We start from the raw sequence: 17207 nt of genomic DNA on the forward strand, positions 1-17207 counted from the left end.
TTTGCTGCCAGTCCACCACCCACTTATTACTTATTGGATTGCGCTGGTATCCATGCTGGTGTGCATAGGTGTCAGTTTCAGACTGAGCCCAGCTGCCTCCTCCTGCAAATGCCTGCGCAGGACCTCGGCTGAACTCAGGGGATTCTAAAGCTCCTCAATGTCAAGTAGGCAAGAACAGAGACACATGCGTGCCTACCCGCTTAAATGGTGGGTTTTCATGGATGCAAAGGCTTTCTGAAGAAACAACAGATTCCACCTTTTCTGTATCGGTTACATGTGAGCACAATGTGCAGCCTGTCTGATACGCTCGGCTCCTGCTGGTGTGCAGAGATGGTCACAGCGAGTGTTCCGGGGATCATGTTAAACTCAGAGCAGGAGTCAACAGGTTAGCTCTGAAAGATCCTTTTCTTTTTGCTCTTTGCAGCAAAGGCTGAGCTGCCATAACAACAAAAGTGACCTGACATACATGAACGTGCATGGAGCCACTCGCAGGCACACAGAGACCTGGCTGCAGGCACAAAGGTTCAAACCCACACGCGCCCAGAAAATTCAGGGTTTTTTTTCCATGCATCAATGACCCCCCCCCCCCGAGCGTCTGGAGGGGCACGAAGGATCTACAACCCTTCCTGCCTGGTTAAGAAGGTCCAAAGGTGCATCTGTTGTGTGCTGGGCTTAAGAGCGGTAGGAAAAGGCTAAACAAAGGCTTGTGGGGAGCAGCCTGCCACCTACCACAGACATCTACACAATTAGATGCAGGCAAAAGGTCACCAGTATCACCAATGACACCACCCAAACACTAAGCAGAGAGGCCCAGACTTCCCTCTCCCCAGCTACTTCTTCCAGCTCGTCTGGGGGGGTCCGCAGGTGTTCTCAGACCAGTCGAGAGACATAGTCTCTCCAACGTGTCCTGGGTCTTCCCGGGGGCCTCCTACCAGAGGGACATGCCCTGAACACTTCACCAGGTAGGCATCCATGGGGCATCCTAACTAGATGCCCAAGCCACCTCCGAGCCACTCCGAGCTCCTCCCGGATGGCAGAACTTCTCACCCTATCTCTAAGGGAGAGCCCAGCCACCATACGGAGGAAGCTCATTTCGGCCGCTTGTACCCATGATTTTGTTCTTTCGGTCATTACCCAAAGCTCATGACCATAGGTGAGGGTAGGAACGAAGATCGACCGGTAAATCGAGAGCTTCGCCTTTTGGCGAAGCTCTCTATTCACCACAACAGACCAGTGCAGAGTCCGCATTACTGTAGACGCCGCACCAATCCGCCTGTCGATCTCCTGCTCCATTCTTCCCTCACTGCCATAGGCCCAAACAACAGTCAGGATCCGTCCCCCCACCCGAAGGCGAAGGGAGGCTACCCTCTCATCCACTGGGGTAAACTCCAACATACAGGCACTGAGCTGGGAAGCAACAAGAATTGCCACCCCTGCCCGTCGCCTCACCATCGGCAACTCCAGAGTGGTAGAGAGTCCAACCCCTCCCAAGAAGACTGGTCCCAGAGCCCTTGCTGTGCGTCGAGGTGAGGCCAACTATATCTAGTCGGAACTTCTCAACCTCACGCACCAGCTTAGGCTCCTTTCCCATCAGAGAGGTGACATTCCATGTCCCTAGAGCCAGTTTCTGCAGCCGGGGATCAGACCGCCAAGGTCCCTGCCTTCGGCCGCTACCCAACACACAATGCACCCGCCTCCCTTGGCCCCTCTTGCAGGTGGTGAGCCCACAGGAAGAGCGTCCCATGTTGCCTCTTCGGACTCCATGGGCAGAGGTCCGGCCACCAGGTGCTCGCCAACGTGCCCCGCCCCCAGGCCTGGCTCCAGGAGGGGGCCCCAGTGACCTGCATCCAGGCAAGGGAAACTTGGAACCAATATTGCTTCTCGTCATTAGGGGGTCCTGGGCTACGCTTTGTCTGGTCCCTCACCTAGGACCGGATTGCCATGGGTGGCCCTATCAGAGGCATAAAGCCCCAGACAACGGAGCTCCTAGGATCATTGGGACACGCAAACCTCTCCACCACGATAAGGTGGTAGCCCAGGAGGGGTTAACACGGTAGTATTAAGTTAAAGTCTTCCGTGTTTGATTTTAAAGAATTTGTCGCGAAGAACGTAATTTTGACGACGGTGATAATTATTTGATGCGAATTGTCCCCATCTGCTGGTTGGATGACAACTTACACTGAACCGCAACTTCGGAGAGAAGAACGAATTGAGTGTGACAAAAACTCCAGCTGTGAATTACGCCCCGCCGCCCCACGTGACTCTTTTAAAGGTAAGAGGTGATTCCGTCTGTTCATTCTCAGTCCGAGGTTGAGCTTGAAGTTGCCAGCTGGACACGGAACCCGACGTTTAACCGATGGCGACTTATTCCACCGCCTTACCTCCTCCGTGGAAGGACTGTTTTCTCATAAAGCTGATGCGCAACTTTCTGCCGGTTGGTTTCAAGCAAGAATTCAAAGAAATGTTCAGACTGGCCGCACCAGCCGTGAGTAAGATTGATAAATTCAAACATGAAATCCTCGACTTTTCTGCTGACAGTGACGTGCGGTGAGGTTCATGGCTGGTGAGGCAAGAGTCCTCAAGAGTCAGATTTACGATTGTAAGAACTGAAAAAAGCATCTTATTTCACCATTTTTCCAAATGCATAAAACTACTGATACTGCTTCATATCCCATCAGCATTCTTTCAATTACACTCACAAACCAACACAAACATATACACAGGAACATATTTGTCCAATAAAGAACTTTATTTTATAGCTATGAATAGAGCATCCATCTTGTGTTTCAAGAAATTCATATATAATGTAAACAAATTAAAGTGCAGAGATGTGTGCAGCACAAATTTAATTTTGACCAACAGTAAAAAAAAGTTATTTTTCAAACTTTAAGTTCTGGTGCTTCAAGCTTGCGTACGCCCCCTTGAGTTGAGGCAGAGTGCTGCCTGAATCACCTGCTGACTTCTCTGCACTTTATTATGCGATCAGCAGGAATAGTTCTCACACATGCATAAAAGACTGCAGAAAGTCATGGTGTATAACAACTATTTCTGTAAAGTTCACATTCGCGATATGCTGAGGAACAAAAACTGGCACACGTCATGCAACCCAGTTAGGATTGGATCATGCAGGCAGACATGAGGCACAATTTGCCCGACTCACCCGGGGTTTCTGCCCTGGATGTGATCGGAAAAACTCAAATTCGGCATTTTTTACTCAATAAAATGGCAGAAATGTAGAAAGGCAGAAAGGTGTAATGTGCTATGGGTGTGATCAACTCGTAAATCTAAAAACACAACACGCCAGATAAAGGAGATGGCATTTCCCTCCCCCATGCTTTGGTACATATTTGTACTACTTTAACATTAAAACGCACGGAACAGTTATTATAAATTACTGTCCCGAGGCGTTTGCCAACCTTTGCTTGTGTTGATAAAGATTGTGGTGGATTCAGCTGTAAAATCAAAAGTCATAAATGATGTTAGAGGTGGTGATGTCAACTTAGTTTGGGAGTAAGGGCACCAGGGTCACCATTGGTAACCATTGGCAACGCTAAAGGTCACCAGAGAGCCTTCTCCAGAGCCTATGTGCCTGAATGAGTCAGCAGACTGACCAACAAAGTGACATTATGGTATCAATATGATGTAGCAAATACGCCAGTTCGTAGAGAATTGCAACAGGACAACCAATAAACTGCTCCCTATCTGCTCCTGTGACTGATAACTTGTTTACCTCCCCACAGACGATTGGCCAGCTCATGAGTTTGTCATTGGGATTGGTCAGCACCGTGTTCTGTGGCCACCTGGGGAGGGTGGAACTGGCGTCGGTGTCTTTGGCCATATCAGTGAGTAGAACCAAGGCACCAGGGATAAGTTGGTGTTTTCTGTCAGGTTGTGTTTATGCACGTACGGGTTTTATTCTGTATTGGCAGGTAATCAATGTCACGGGTATATCGGTTGGCTTCGGTCTGTCGTCGGCCTGCGACACGCTGATATCTCAGGTAGGGTTTCAAACCGAAGTCTAAAAAGCTTCCCCGGGTTTCTGAAACAATGGAACCGCTGTGGTTTCAGACGTTTGGGAGCTGTAACGTGCAGAGGGTGGGCACCATTCTGCAGCGGGGCGTGCTCATCCTCCTGCTGGCCTGTTGCCCCTGCTGGGCCATCCTCGTCAACACAGAGGTCATTCTGCTGGCGGTCCAACAAGAACCGGAGGTGGCCAGGTCAGTTGCCGCGGCAACGCGTCCTTTCTTTCTTAAATGCATTTCCCCGTGTTGATGATGTTCTCCTCAGGATGGCTCAGTTGTACGTGAAGATCTTCATGCCGGCGCTTCCTGTGAGTACAGTCAAATGTCTGAGTACTGATATTCCCTGTGTGGACTGTCCTACAGGTGATTTACTGCGGCTCTTTTCCCCATCTTTACTCCAGGCTAATTTCATGTATTCTTTGCAAACAAAGTACCTGCAAAACCAGGTAACTGGGACTATTAACGGGCAAATAGATCAACCAAGGAGCAAATACTCTGCTGTTGATTTTAATACCGTGCATCAGCTTCAAGAGTAACAGCGTTTCCCTTTCTCAGGGCATCATTTGGCCTGAGGTCATCACAGGACTTGTGGTGAACCTCCTTAACGCTCTCCTCAACTACATTTTCATATTCCAGTTAAACATGGGCTTGGCGTGAGTATCTGCAGGTTCACTCGCAGCACCGCGGTTCGACTCACCTGGCCGATCTTTGGTAAATTCTGTTTTGCAGGGGTTCCGCCATCGCCAACGCCCTCTCCCAGGCCTCGCTGGCTACGATCCTCTATTGTTACATTATTTGGAAGGGTCTTCACAAGGCCACCTGGGCAGGTGAGCATGCAGATTCACCAGGGATTGTGGGTGATGATGATTAAAGAGTCACAAAGTCTGGATTGATTGACCCCCTCCCACCCAGGCTGGTCCAAAGCTTGCCTCCAGGACTGGGGCTCCTACACCAACTTGGCCATCCCCAGTATGGCCATGATGTGCATCGAGATGTGGACCTATGAGATTGGGGGCTTTCTGGCAGGTACCCCCCCTCCCCCCATGTCCTCTGTGTTTTTAAAAAGATGCCTGCCTGAAATGACGCCTCTCTTATCACCAACAGGGATCATAAATGAGGTGGAACTTGGAGCTCAGTCGGTCATATTTCAACTAGCCAACATAGCCATCGTGGTAATTTCCCCTCGTGCGAGTTTTTCCTGCGCCACAGGCAGTAACAGGCAGGCTTTAACGCACCAATCGCATCAGTTTCCTTTAGGTTTCAGCATTGCCGGCAACATCCGAGTGGGAAACTCATTGGGGGCCAAAAACACTGAGCAGGCCAGGCTGTCGGCGAAATCTGCCACGCTGTGTGCTGGTGGGTGCGCTTCACAATGGGCCATGGCGGTTCGTTCGTCAGTGCGGGAGCTTCCTTTCTTCATTTTATTCTACTTTCTGCCTCAGTCTCAATCTCCATATGTTTGGCGACAGTCATCGGGGCCTCCAAGGACTACATCGCTTACTTGTTTACAAATGACGAGTGAGTACAGCACCCCCGACGGTGCGCTCTGGAGACGATTAAAGATGAGTTTTAGCATTCTTCCTTTCCCCAGGCAAATCAGGAAAAGGGTTGCTGAGGTCGCCAGTTTTTACCCTCCCTTTATCATCTTCGATGCCATATCGGTGAGCGACCAGATAACTGCAGTTATTGTTAGAATATTTGTTGTTTCCATCGAGGCCAACAGCATCTCTCTGGTGCTTGTGTGGCCAGACCACCGTTGGGGGCATCATGAGAGGAGCAGGTAAACAGAAAGTTGGAGCCATTTGCAACATTTTGGGATATTACGGACTTGGTTTACCCATGGGGACGTCACTGATGTTTGCAGCCAAGTTGGGAATCACGGGTGAGATGGGTTTTTTTAACCCTCGTGTCCCCGAGTCGACTCCCCCCACAAACGTCCTCTGCGTCTCCTCCAGGGTTGTGGATAGGTTTGCTCACCTGCATGTTCCTGCAGACCTCCTTTCTGATGTCCTATATGTTGAGGCTGAACTGGAAGAAAATTACAAAAGAGGTTAGTTTGGGAAAATTGAGAATATGGTTTTTTTTTGGTTTTTTTTATGGAATTTAAAAGTAAGACACTTTCTTCCAGGCTCAGATCAGAGTGGGAAACGTCACAGAACCAAGTAAGAAAATCTGAACGACTAAAGCTGTTTCATGCTTATCAGGGGTCACTTACAAAGTACAAATGAATTATATCTTTGTTTTTTTTTTTAAAAAAAGCTCACAATATATATAATTTTTCTTCCAAAACGTGATGTCATTTAAAGTGGATGACTCTGAAGACTCGCAGGATCTGGATGAGACTGAAGAAGCAGCATTGATGCCAAACCGGGAGCAGATGTCCCACAGGTCTCTGGTCCTGCGGAGGGGCCTGGTTCTGGCTTTAATGCTCTTAATCCTGGCTTTTGGGATCGTTTTAAACCTGACCATAATGAAACTCATTACCTGAAGATGGAGAGTGCTTTGATGGTCTCGAATGAGGCACATCCCACCAAATCTTGGAGTCTGGCAAGATGAGAAAATAACAAAAACTCATCTACTCATCTGACAAGGACATGAGAGAGTCCACCACCACAGAATCAGCCCTGTGGTGGCCAAGTGTCATATGTCCACTCCGAGTCACTGCAATGCCACCATGGCAATTTGTGTTCCCGGCAATTTGTGTTCCCGAATGTATGTGAATGGATGTTAAACTTTATAATAATTAAATAAAGCTGCCATGTTGGAATTGAGACATTGTAACCATTGGGCTCGGTTATTTTGCCATAAATTGTCTCTGGAATATAGAGAATATCATCAATTACATTCAAATCATGCATCATACAAGGAGCATAAACTAAACAGCTGGTTGGTTCCACTCCTGTGATTCCACACACCGACCTATAGAGGGAGCAAGACATCCGTTTATTGTCTGGAGCCTGCAGGAGGCAGGAAAGTGTGTTGATTCTGGACGAAAAAAGGAGGGAAAACATTGGCCATTGGGAAATTGGGTGATGTGCTTTTGCTTTCACATTACATTGCTGTATCTATTTCCCTGCCTTTATCAGTGGAAACAGGCATTTCAGGCGCAGTTGTCAGGCCTTTTTACTTGCACTGAAACAAAGAGATATGCAGTCAATGCACATATAGTCTTGTCGGTAATATAAAAACCTCAGGACCTCTGACAAACCAGGAGTGTCCCAGAGACAACTCTGTCCTCTAGTGGCCCAACCAGAGACCTGACTTGAACCGGACTGACCGCCATCCCAACAAAGCAAGAACATGTTGCTGTGTGTGCTGTAAAGTGATCAGATTTAATGTATTTCCTTACAGCCAACATTGATGATGCTCAGATTGCTGCAACATGGGGTGAGCTTGCTTCTCTTTTAAAGCCTGTTATGCAACACATTTTCATATGTTAATGCACTGTTAGTTCAGAACTGTGGGCAGAAGTTTTCGATGGACAAGAAAGCTCCAACCTCAGTCTTTATAATTGCTTTAATCAGTAGGAAAAATATAGAGAACCCCATAGGTTATGGTATAGTCTTTACTATTTTAAAAGTGACATTGTGCTTAATGTAACTGGTGGAACTCTGCGTTGTGTTTTAATGAGACTCTTGTGTCCAGGATTCTCTTTTTATTCTGACAGCAACAAATAAAAATACGAATAAACAGTTCACAGCCCGCTTCAGTTCCTCTCCCACAAGAGTATATTGCAAAAGGGGCACAATACAACTAGTTACTTACCTTGCAGCAACAAATAAAAATACGAATAAACAGTTAACAGCCCGCTTCAGTTCCTAGACACACACAAGGCGGGAAGACGTACATTAGCGAAACTCGTCATGGCAAGTAAGCTAACGGTCGAAACTGTTTAAACTTCATATTTAAGTGCTGGTATGTTCTACTGTATTTATAACATGAATAAACAAACACATTAAACAATCAATTAGAATACATAAATGTATGAACAGAGGACCAAACGTAACTAATCCGAATTGATGTGATGGAAAATGAGACACCCACCTCTCCCACAAGAGTATACAGTGATCTCTCGCTATATCGCGGTTCATCTTTCGCGGCTTCGCTGCTTCGCGGATTTTTTTTTTTTTTTTACAGTGCCTCTGAATCCTGATTGGCTCAGGGGCTTTACTGTTGTCTAGAAATAAAATATTGACGCTGTACTGTATTGATTTTTCACTTGTCAACAGTTTTCGTTTCTGTACATTCTGCCAACTTTACGTTTGCACTTGGTCGCTTAGCAACCATGGGGAGAATGGCCACTGAACTTCAGCGCACGGCACAAGAATGGGACCCTTTGATGAGTCGTTCATTGCAGTTCTCAAATATAATTGAAGGTGGCATATCCGTTTATAAAAATCTTCTTGCCCAGAAAAAGAAAGAGCGCCAACAACTGCCTATAACAATGTTCTTCTCTCGGAGAAAGACTCCTGCGCCTTCCGTAGAAACAGACGCTACAGCGGAGCGGAGTCAGGACGAAGAGGCACAGCTGGGACCGTGAAATACGCGAGTGACAATGTTTCCAATCTTGTACAGTATTACTATATTAAAATTATTGTTTTAAACAAAGTTTGGTCTTTAAAACAGGTTTTGATGTTTGGTTTCATTCTACTGTTCAGTATTGCATTGTAAAATAATTTAAAAAAATAAAGTTGCTACTTCGCGGATTTCACTTTTCGCGTGTTACTTTTGGAACGTAACTCCCGCGATAAACGAGGGATCACTGTATTGCAAAAGGGGAGAGGCGGAAGGATCACCATCACTTTTATAGGGGACACCACAGAAGAAGAAATGCAGGACACCGGAAATTCTGTATAGACCATATTTTGTGTAATTAAAAGCCCCATAACATATTATGACACAAAGGCCCTGTTACACTAAGATGAAATACAAATCTATATATAGCAAGACACAATGTACCAAGCCTCAGTTTAACTTGGTAGTATTACGTTAAAGCCCTCCGTGTTTGATTTTAAAGAATTTGTCGCGAAGAACGTGGTTCTGACGACGGTGATAATTATTTGATGCGAAATGTCGCCATCTGCTGGTTGGATGACAACTCAAACTGACCGCAATTGAGTAGAAAAGAATAAATTGAGTGTGGCAAAAACTCCAGCTGTGAATGACGCCCCGCCGCTACACGTGACTCTTTTTAAGATAAGAGGTGATTCCGTCTGTTCATTCTCAGTCCGATGTTGAGCTTGAATTCGCCAGCTGGACACGGAACCCGACGTTTAACCGATGGCGACGTCTACCGCCGCCTTACCTCCTTCGTGGAAGGACTGTTTTCTCATCAAGTTGATGCGCAACTTTCTGCTGGTTGGTTTCAAGCAAGAATTCAAAGAACTGTTCAGACTGGCCGCACCAGCCGTGAGTAAGATTGATAAATTCAAACATGAAACCCTCGACTTTCCTGCTGACAGTGACACGAGTTGAAGGTGTAATACAAGAACTGAAAAAAGCATCTTATTTCACCATTCTTCCAACAGCATACAACTACTGATAATGCTTCATATCCCATCAGCATTCCTCTTTCAATTACACTCACAAACCAACACAAACACACAGGAACATATTTGTACAATAAAGAACTTTATTTTATAGCTATGAATCTTGTGTTTCAAGAAATTCACATATACTGTAAACAAATTAAAGTGCAGAGATGTGTGCAGCACAAATTTAATTTTGACCAACAGTAAAAAAATTCTGTTATTTTTCAAACTTTAAGTTCTGGTTCTTCAAGCTTGCGTACGCACCCTGGAGTTGAGGCAGAGTGCTGCCTGAATCACCTGCTGACTTCTCTGCACTTTATTATGCGATCAGCAGGAATAGTTCTCTCACATGCATAAAAGACTGCAGAAAGTCATGGTGTATAACAACTATTTCTGTAAAGTTCACATTCGTGATATGCTGAGGAACAAAAACTGGCACATGACATGCAACCCAGTTAGGACTGGATCATGCTGACTGCATGATTTACACATGTACATACCATGATTTACACATGTACATACCATGATTTATTCATGTATGCACCATGATTTATTCATGTACACTTTCTTTTTTCTTTTTTTGGTAAGTCACTGAGGTGTAATGTGCTATGGGTGTGATCAACTCGTAAATCTAAAAACACAACACGCCAGATAAAGGAGATGGCATTTCCCTCCCCCATGCTTTGGTACATATTTGTACTACTTTAACATTAAAACCCACGGAACAGTTATTATAACTGACTGTCCCAAGGCGTTTGCCTACCTTTGTGTGTGTCGATTAAAATTGTGGTGGATTCAGCTGTAAAATCAAAAGTCATAAATGATGTTAGAGGTGGTGATGTCAACTTAGTTTGGGAGTAGGGGCACCAGGGTCACCATTGGTAACCATTGGCAACGCTAAAGGTCACCAGAGAGCCTTCTCCAGAGCCTATGTGCCTGAATGAGTCAGCAGACTGACCAACAAAGTGACATTATGGTATCAATATGATGTAGCAAATGCGCCAGTTCTTAGAAAATTGCAACAGGACAACCAATAAACTGCTCCCTATCTGCTCCTGTGACTGATAACTTGTTCGCCTCCCCACAGACTATTGCCGAGCTCATGAGTTTGTCATTGGGATTGGTCAGCACCGTGTTCTGTGGCCACCTGGGGAGGGTGGAACTGGCGTCGGTGTCTTTGGCCATATCAGTGAGCAGAACCAAGGCACCAGGGATAAGTTGGTGTTTTCTGTCAGGTTGTGTTTATGCACGTACGGGTTTTATTCTGTATTGGCAGGTAATCAATGTCACGGGTATATCGGTTGGCTTCGGTCTGTCGTCGGCCTGCGACACGCTGATATCTCAGGTAGGGTTTCAAACCGAAGTCTAAAAAGCTTCCCCGGGTTTCTGAAACAATGGAACCGCTGTGGTTTCAGACGTTTGGGAGCTGTAACGTGCAGAGGGTGGGCACCATTCTGCAGCGGGGCGTGCTCATCCTCCTGCTGGCCTGTTGCCCCTGCTGGGCCATCCTCGTCAACACAGAGGTCATTCTGCTGGCGGTCCAACAAGAACCGGAGGTGGCCAGGTCAGTTGCCGCGGCAACGTGTCCTTTCTTTCTTAAATGCATTTCCCCCCTGTGTTGATGATGTTCTCCTCAGGATGGCTCAGTTGTACGTGAAGATCTTCATGCCGGCGCTTCCTGTGAGTACAGTCAAATGTCTGAGTACTGATATTCCCTGTGTGGACTGTCCTACAGGTGATTTACTGCGGCTCTTTTCCCCATCTTTACTCCAGGCTACTTTCATGTATTCTTTGCAAACAAAGTATCTGCAAAACCAGGTAACTGGGACTATTAACGGGCAAATAGATCAACCAAGGAGCAAATACTCTGCTGTTGATTTTAATACCGTGCATCAGCTTCAAGAGTAACAGCGTTTCCCTTTCTCAGGGCATCATTTGGCCTGAGGTCATCACAGGACTTGTGGTGAACCTCATCAATGCTCTCCTCAACTACATTTTCATATTCCTGTTAAACATGGGCTTGGCGTGAGTATCTGCAGGTTCACTCGCAGCACCGCGGTTCGACTCACCTGGCCGATCTTTGGTAAATTGTGTTTTGCAGGGGTTCCGCCATCGCCAATTCCCTCTCCCAGGCCTCGCTGGCGACGATCCTCTATTGTTACATTATTTGGAAGGGTCTTCACAAGGCCACCTGGGCAGGTGAGCATGCAGATTCACCAGGGATTGTGGGTGATGATGACTGAAGAGTCACAAAGTCTGGATTGATTGACCCCCTCCCACCCAGGCTGGTCCAAAGCTTGCCTCCAGGACTGGGGCTCCTACGTCAACTTGGCCATCCCCAGTATGGCCATGATCTGCATCGAGTGGTGGACCCTTGAGATTGGGGGCTTTCTGGCAGGTACCCTCCTCCCCCCATGTCCTCTTTGTGTTTTTAAAAAGATGCCTGCATGAAATGACGCCTCTCTTATCACCAACAGGGATCATAAACGAGGTGGAACTTGGAGCTCAGTCGGTCATATTTCAACTATCCAACATAGCCATCGTGGTAATTTTCCCTCGTGCGAGTTTTTCCTGCGCCACAGGCAGGAACAGGCAGACTTTAACGCTCCAATCTCATCAGTTTCCTTCAGGTTTCAGCATTGCCGGCAACATCCGAGTGGGAAACTCATTGGGGGCCAAAAACACTGAGCAGGCCAGGCTGTCGGCGAAATCTGCCACGCTGTGTGCTGGTGGGTGCGCTTCACAATGGGCCATGGCGGTTCGTTCGTCAGTGCGGGAGCTTCCTTTCTTCATTTTATCCTACTTTCTGCCTCAGTCTCAATCTCCATATGTTTGGCGACAGTCATCGGGGCCTCCAAGGACTACATCGCTTACTTGTTTACAAATGACGAGTGAGTACAGCCCCCCCGACGGTGCGCTCTGGAGTCGATTAAAGCTGAGTTTTAGCATTCTTCCTCCCCCCAGGCAAATCAGGAAAAGGGTTGCTGAGGTCGTCGGTTTTTACCCTCCCTTTATCATCTTCGATGCCATATCGGTGAGCGACCAGATAACGGCAGTTATTGTTAGAATATTTGTTGTTTCCGTCGAGGCCAACAGCATCTCTCTGGTGCTTGTGTGGTCAGGCCACCGTTGGGGGCATCATGAGAGGAGCAGGTAAACAGAAAGTTGGAGCCATTTGCAACATTTTGGGATATTATGGACTTGGTTTACCCATGGGGACGTCACTGATGTTTGCAGCCAAGTTGGGAATCACCGGTGAGATGGGTTTTTTTAACCTTTGTGTCCCCGAGTCGACTCCCCCCACAAACGTCCTCTGCGTCTCCTCCAGGGTTGTGGATAGGTTTGCTCACCTGCATGTTCCTGCAGACCTCCTTTCTGATGTCCTATATGTTGAGGCTGAACTGGAAGAAAATTACAGAAGAGGTTAGTTTGGGAAAATTGAGAACAGGTTTTTTTTAAATGGAATTTAAAAGTAAGACACTTTCTTCCAGACTCAGATCAGAGTGGGTAACGTCACAGAACCAAGTAAGAAAATCTGAACGACGAAAGCTGTTTCATGCTTATCAGGGGTCACTTACAAAGTACAAATTAATTATATCTTTGTTTTAAATAAAAAAAGCTCACAATATTTATAATTTTGCTTCAAAAAAGTGATGTCATCCAAAGTGGATGACTCTGAAGACTCGCAGGATCTGGATGAGACTGAAGAAGCAGCATTGATGCCAAACCGGGAGCAGATGTCACACAGGTCTCTGTTCCTGCGGAGGGGCCTGGTTCTGGCTTTAATGCTCTTCATCCTGGCTTTTGGGATCATTTTAAACCTGATCATAATGAACCTCATTACCTGAAGATGGAGAGTGCTTTGATGGTCTCGAATGAGGCACATCCCACCAAATCTTGGTCTCTGGCAACATGGGAAAAAAAACAGTCTCCTCGTCTGACAAGGACATGAGAGAGTCCACCACCACAGAATCAGCCCTGTGGTGGCCAAGTGTCATATGTCCACTCCGAGTCACTGCAATGCCACCATGGCAATTTGTGTTCCCGAATGTAACTCGTTGAATGGATACGAAACTTAATAATAATTAAATAAAGCTGCCATGTTGGAATTGAGACATTGTAACCATTGGGCTCGGTTATTTTGCCATAAATTATCTCTGGAATGTAGAGAATATCATCAATTACATTCAAATCATGCATTATACAAGGGGCATAAACTAAACAGCTGGTTGGTTCCACTCCTGTGATTCCACACACCGACCTATAGAGGGAGCAAGACATCCGTTTATTGTCTGGAGCCTGCAGGAGGCAGGAAAGTGTGTTGATTCTGGACGAAAAAAGGAGGGAAAACTTTGGCCATTGGTTAATTAGGTTATGTGCTTTTGCTTTCACATTACATTGCTGTATCTATTTCCCTGCCTTTATCAGTGGAAACAGGCATTTCAGGCGCAGTTGTCAGGCCTTTTTACTTGCACTGAAACAAAGAGATATGCAGTCAATGCACATATAGTCTTGTCGGTAATATAAAAACCTCAGGACCTCTGACAAACCAGGAGTGTCCCAGAGACAACTCTGTCCTCTAGTGGCCCAACCAGAGACCTGACTTGAACCGGACTGACCGCCATCCCAACAAAGCAAGAACATGTTGCTGTGTGTGCTGTAAAGTGATCAGATTTAATGTATTTCCTTACAGCCAACATTGATGATGCTCAGATTGCTGCAACATGGGGTGAGCTTGCTTCCCTTTTAAAGCCTGTTATGCAACACATTTTCATATGTTAATGCACTGTTAGTTCAGAACTGTGGGCAGAAGTTTTCGATGGACAAGAAAGCTCCAACCTCAGTCTTTATAATTGCTTTAATCAGTAGGAAAAATATAGAGAACCCCATAGGTTATAGTATAGTCCTTACCATTTTAAAAGTGACATTGTGCTTAAGATGAAATAAAAATCTATATATAGCAAGACACAATGTACCAAGCCTCAGTTTAACTTGGTAGTATTAAGTTAAAGTCTTCCGTGTTTGATTTTAAAGAATTTGTCGTGAAGAACGTGGTTCAGGCGATGTCTATAATTATTTGATGCAAATTGTCGCCATCTGCTGGTTGGATGACAACTCAAACTGAACCGCAACTTCGGAGAGAAGAACGAATTGAGTGTGACAAAAACTCCAACTGTGAATGACGCCCCGCCGCTACACGTGACTCTTTTAAAGGTAAGAGGTGATTCTGTCTGATCATTCTCAGTCCGAGGTTGAGCTTGAAGTCGTCAGCTGGACACGGAACCCGACGTTTAACCGATGGCGACTTCTACCGACGTCTTACCTCCTTCGTGGAAGGACTGTTTTCTCATAAAGCTGATGCGAAACTTTCTGCCGGTTGGTTTCAAGCAAGAATTCAAAGAAATGTTCAGACTGGCCGCACCAGCCGTGAGTAAGATTGATAAATTCAAACATGAAATCCTCGACTTTCCTGCTGACAGTGACACGAGTTGGAGTTGTAAAGTGCTATGGGTGCAATCAACTCGTAAATCTAAAAACACAACACGCCAGATAAAGGAGATGGCATTTCCCTCCCCCATGCTTTTGTACTCCTTTAACATTAAAACGCTTCGAACATTTATCATAACTGACTGTCCCGAGGCGTTTGCCAACCTTTGCTTGTGTTGATGAAGATTGTGGATGATTCAGCTGTAAAATCAAAAGTCATAAATGATGTTAGAGGTGGTGATGTCAACTTAGTTTGGGAGTAGGGGCACCAGGGTCACCATTTGTAACCATTGGCAACGCTAAAGGTCACCAGAGAGCCTTCTCCAGAGCCTATGTGCCTGAATGAGTCAGCAGACTGACCAACAAAGTGACATTATGGTATCAATATGATGTAGCAAATGCGCCAGTTCTTAGAAAATTGCAACAGGACAACCAATAAACTGCTCCCTATCTGCTCCTGTGACTGATAACTTGTTTACCTCCCCACAGACGATTGGCCAGCTCATGAGTTTGTCATTGGGATTGGTCAGCACTGTGTTCTGTGGCCACCTGGGGAGGGTGGAACTGGCGTCAGTGTCTTTGGCCATATCAGTGAGTAGAACCAAGGCACCAGGGATAAGTTGGTGTTTTCTGTCAGGTTGTGTTTATGCACGTACGGGTTTTATTCTGTATTGGCAGGTAATCAATGTCACGGGTATATCGGTTGGCTTCGGTCTGTCGTCGGCCTGCGACACGCTGATATCTCAGGTAGGGTTTCAAACCGAAGTCTAAAAAGCTTCCCCGGGTTTCTGAAACAATGGAACCGCTGTGGTTTCAGACGTTTGGGAGCTGTAACGTGCAGAGGGTGGGCACCATTCTGCAGCGGGGCGTGCTCATCCTCCTGCTGGCCTGTTGCCCCTGCTGGGCCATCCTCGTCAACACAGAGGTCATTCTGCTGGCGGTCAAACAAGAACCGGAGGTGGCCAGGTCAGTTGCCGCGGCAACGCGTCCTTTCTTTCTTAAATGCATTTCCCCCCTGTGTTGATGATGTTCTCCTCAGGATGGCTCAGTTGTACGTGAAGATCTTCATGCCGGCGCTTCCTGTGAGTACAGTCAAATGTCTGAGTACTGATATTCCCTGTGTGGACTGTCCTACAGGTGATTTACTGCGGCTCTTTTCCCCATCTTTACTCCAGGCTAATTTCATGTATTCTTTGCAAACAAAGTACCTGCAAAACCAGGTAACTGGGACTATTAACGGGCAAATAGATCAACCAAGGAGCAAATACTCTGCTGCTGATTTTAATACCGTGCATCAGCTTCAAGAGTAACAGCGTTTCCCTTTCTCAGGGCATCATTTGGCCTGAGGTCATCACAGGACTTGTGGTGAACCTCCTTAACGCTCTCCTCAACTACATTTTCATATTCCTGTTAAACATGGGCTTGGAGTGAGTATCTGCAGGTTCACTCGCAGCACCGCGGTTCGACTCACCTGGCCGATCTTTGGTAAATTGTGTTTTGCAGGGGTTCCGCCATCGCCAATTCCCTCTCCCACGCCTCGCTGGCGACGATCCTCTTTTGTTACATTATTTGGAAGGGTCTTCACAAGGCCACCTGGGCAGGTGAGCATGCAGATTCACCAGGGAATGTGGGTGATGATGAGTCACAAAGTCTGGATTGATTGACCCCCTCCCACCCAGGCTGGTCCAAAGCTTGCCTCCAGGACTGGGGCTCCTACATCAACTTGGCCATCCCCAGTATGGCCATGATGTGCGTCGAGTCGTGGACCTATGAGATTGGGGGCTTTCTGGCAGGTACCCTCCTCCCCCCATGTCCTCTTTGTGTTTTTAAAAAGATGCCTGCATGAAATGACACCTCTTATCACCAACAGGGCTCATAAACGAGGTGGAACTTGGAGCTCAGTCGGTCATATTTCAACTAGCCAACATAGCCATCGTGGTAATTTTCCCTCGTGCGAGTTTTTCCTGTGCCACAGGCAGGAACAGGCAGGCTTTAACGCTCCAATCTCATCAGTTTCCTTCAGGTTTCAGCATTGCCGGCAACATCCGAGTGGGAAACTCATTGGGGGCCAAAAACACTGAGCAGGCCAGGCTGTCGGCGAAATCTGCCACGCTGTGTGCTGGTGGGTGCGCTTCACAATGGGCCATGGCGGTTCGTTCGTCAGTGC

General features: G+C 46.6%; 2 protein-coding genes across 9 annotated transcripts in view; both read left to right on the plus strand.

Annotated features, from left to right (window-relative positions):
• LOC105419284 (multidrug and toxin extrusion protein 1-like) overlaps positions 1-17207 on the plus strand; it is a 32541-nt gene that overhangs the window by 13993 nt on the left and 1341 nt on the right. Inside the window, exons 1-17 of one of the 6 annotated variants that reach the window (XM_029843609.1) lie at positions 9156-9431; positions 10641-10742; positions 10830-10898; positions 10969-11117; positions 11191-11233; positions 11327-11371; positions 11481-11578; positions 11655-11752; positions 11838-11951; positions 12031-12098; positions 12174-12282; positions 12369-12444; positions 12518-12587; positions 12676-12808; positions 12882-12976; positions 13045-13078; positions 13205-13676. In XM_029843609.1, the coding sequence (XP_029699469.1) occupies positions 9303-9431; positions 10641-10742; positions 10830-10898; positions 10969-11117; positions 11191-11233; positions 11327-11371; positions 11481-11578; positions 11655-11752; positions 11838-11951; positions 12031-12098; positions 12174-12282; positions 12369-12444; positions 12518-12587; positions 12676-12808; positions 12882-12976; positions 13045-13078; positions 13205-13401 (1629 nt within the window). In that variant the 5' untranslated portion in view covers positions 9156-9302 and the 3' untranslated portion in view covers positions 13402-13676. Of the gene's footprint in view, positions 1-9154; positions 9432-10640; positions 10743-10829; positions 10899-10968; positions 11118-11190; positions 11234-11326; positions 11372-11480; positions 11579-11654; positions 11753-11837; positions 11952-12030; positions 12099-12173; positions 12283-12368; positions 12445-12517; positions 12588-12675; positions 12809-12881; positions 12977-13044; positions 13079-13204; positions 13677-14243; positions 14283-14698; positions 14768-14793; positions 14981-15529; positions 15632-15718; positions 15788-15857; positions 16007-16079; positions 16123-16215; positions 16261-16369; positions 16468-16543; positions 16642-16719; positions 16834-16910; positions 16979-17053; positions 17163-17207 lie in introns of those variants that run through there. The other 5 variants (XM_029843610.1, XM_029843614.1, XM_029843613.1 and 2 more) reach the window with 5 other exon arrangements.
• LOC101064077 (multidrug and toxin extrusion protein 1-like) lies at positions 2147-6795 on the plus strand. 3 transcript variants are annotated; one of them, XM_029843608.1, is made up of 17 exons: positions 2276-2485; positions 3741-3842; positions 3930-3998; positions 4069-4217; positions 4288-4330; positions 4424-4468; positions 4578-4675; positions 4752-4849; positions 4935-5048; positions 5127-5194; positions 5270-5378; positions 5465-5540; positions 5614-5683; positions 5772-5904; positions 5978-6072; positions 6151-6184; positions 6329-6795. In XM_029843608.1, the coding sequence occupies exons 1-17, from the start codon at positions 2357-2359 to the stop codon at positions 6508-6510; spliced, it is 1614 nt and encodes a 537-aa protein (XP_029699468.1). In that variant the 5' UTR covers positions 2276-2356; the 3' UTR covers positions 6511-6795. The 3 variants fall into 3 exon arrangements, 2 of the variants coding, with proteins under 2 accessions (XP_029699467.1, XP_029699468.1); XM_029843607.1 differs by having other exon boundaries at positions 2273-2485; positions 5127-5378; XR_003889964.1 differs by lacking the exon at positions 5772-5904 and having other exon boundaries at positions 2147-2485; positions 5127-5378; positions 6329-6436.

Source organism: Takifugu rubripes, chromosome 11 (assembly GCF_901000725.2).
Source record: "Takifugu rubripes chromosome 11, fTakRub1.2, whole genome shotgun sequence".
Lineage (NCBI taxonomy): Eukaryota > Metazoa > Chordata > Actinopteri > Tetraodontiformes > Tetraodontidae > Takifugu > Takifugu rubripes.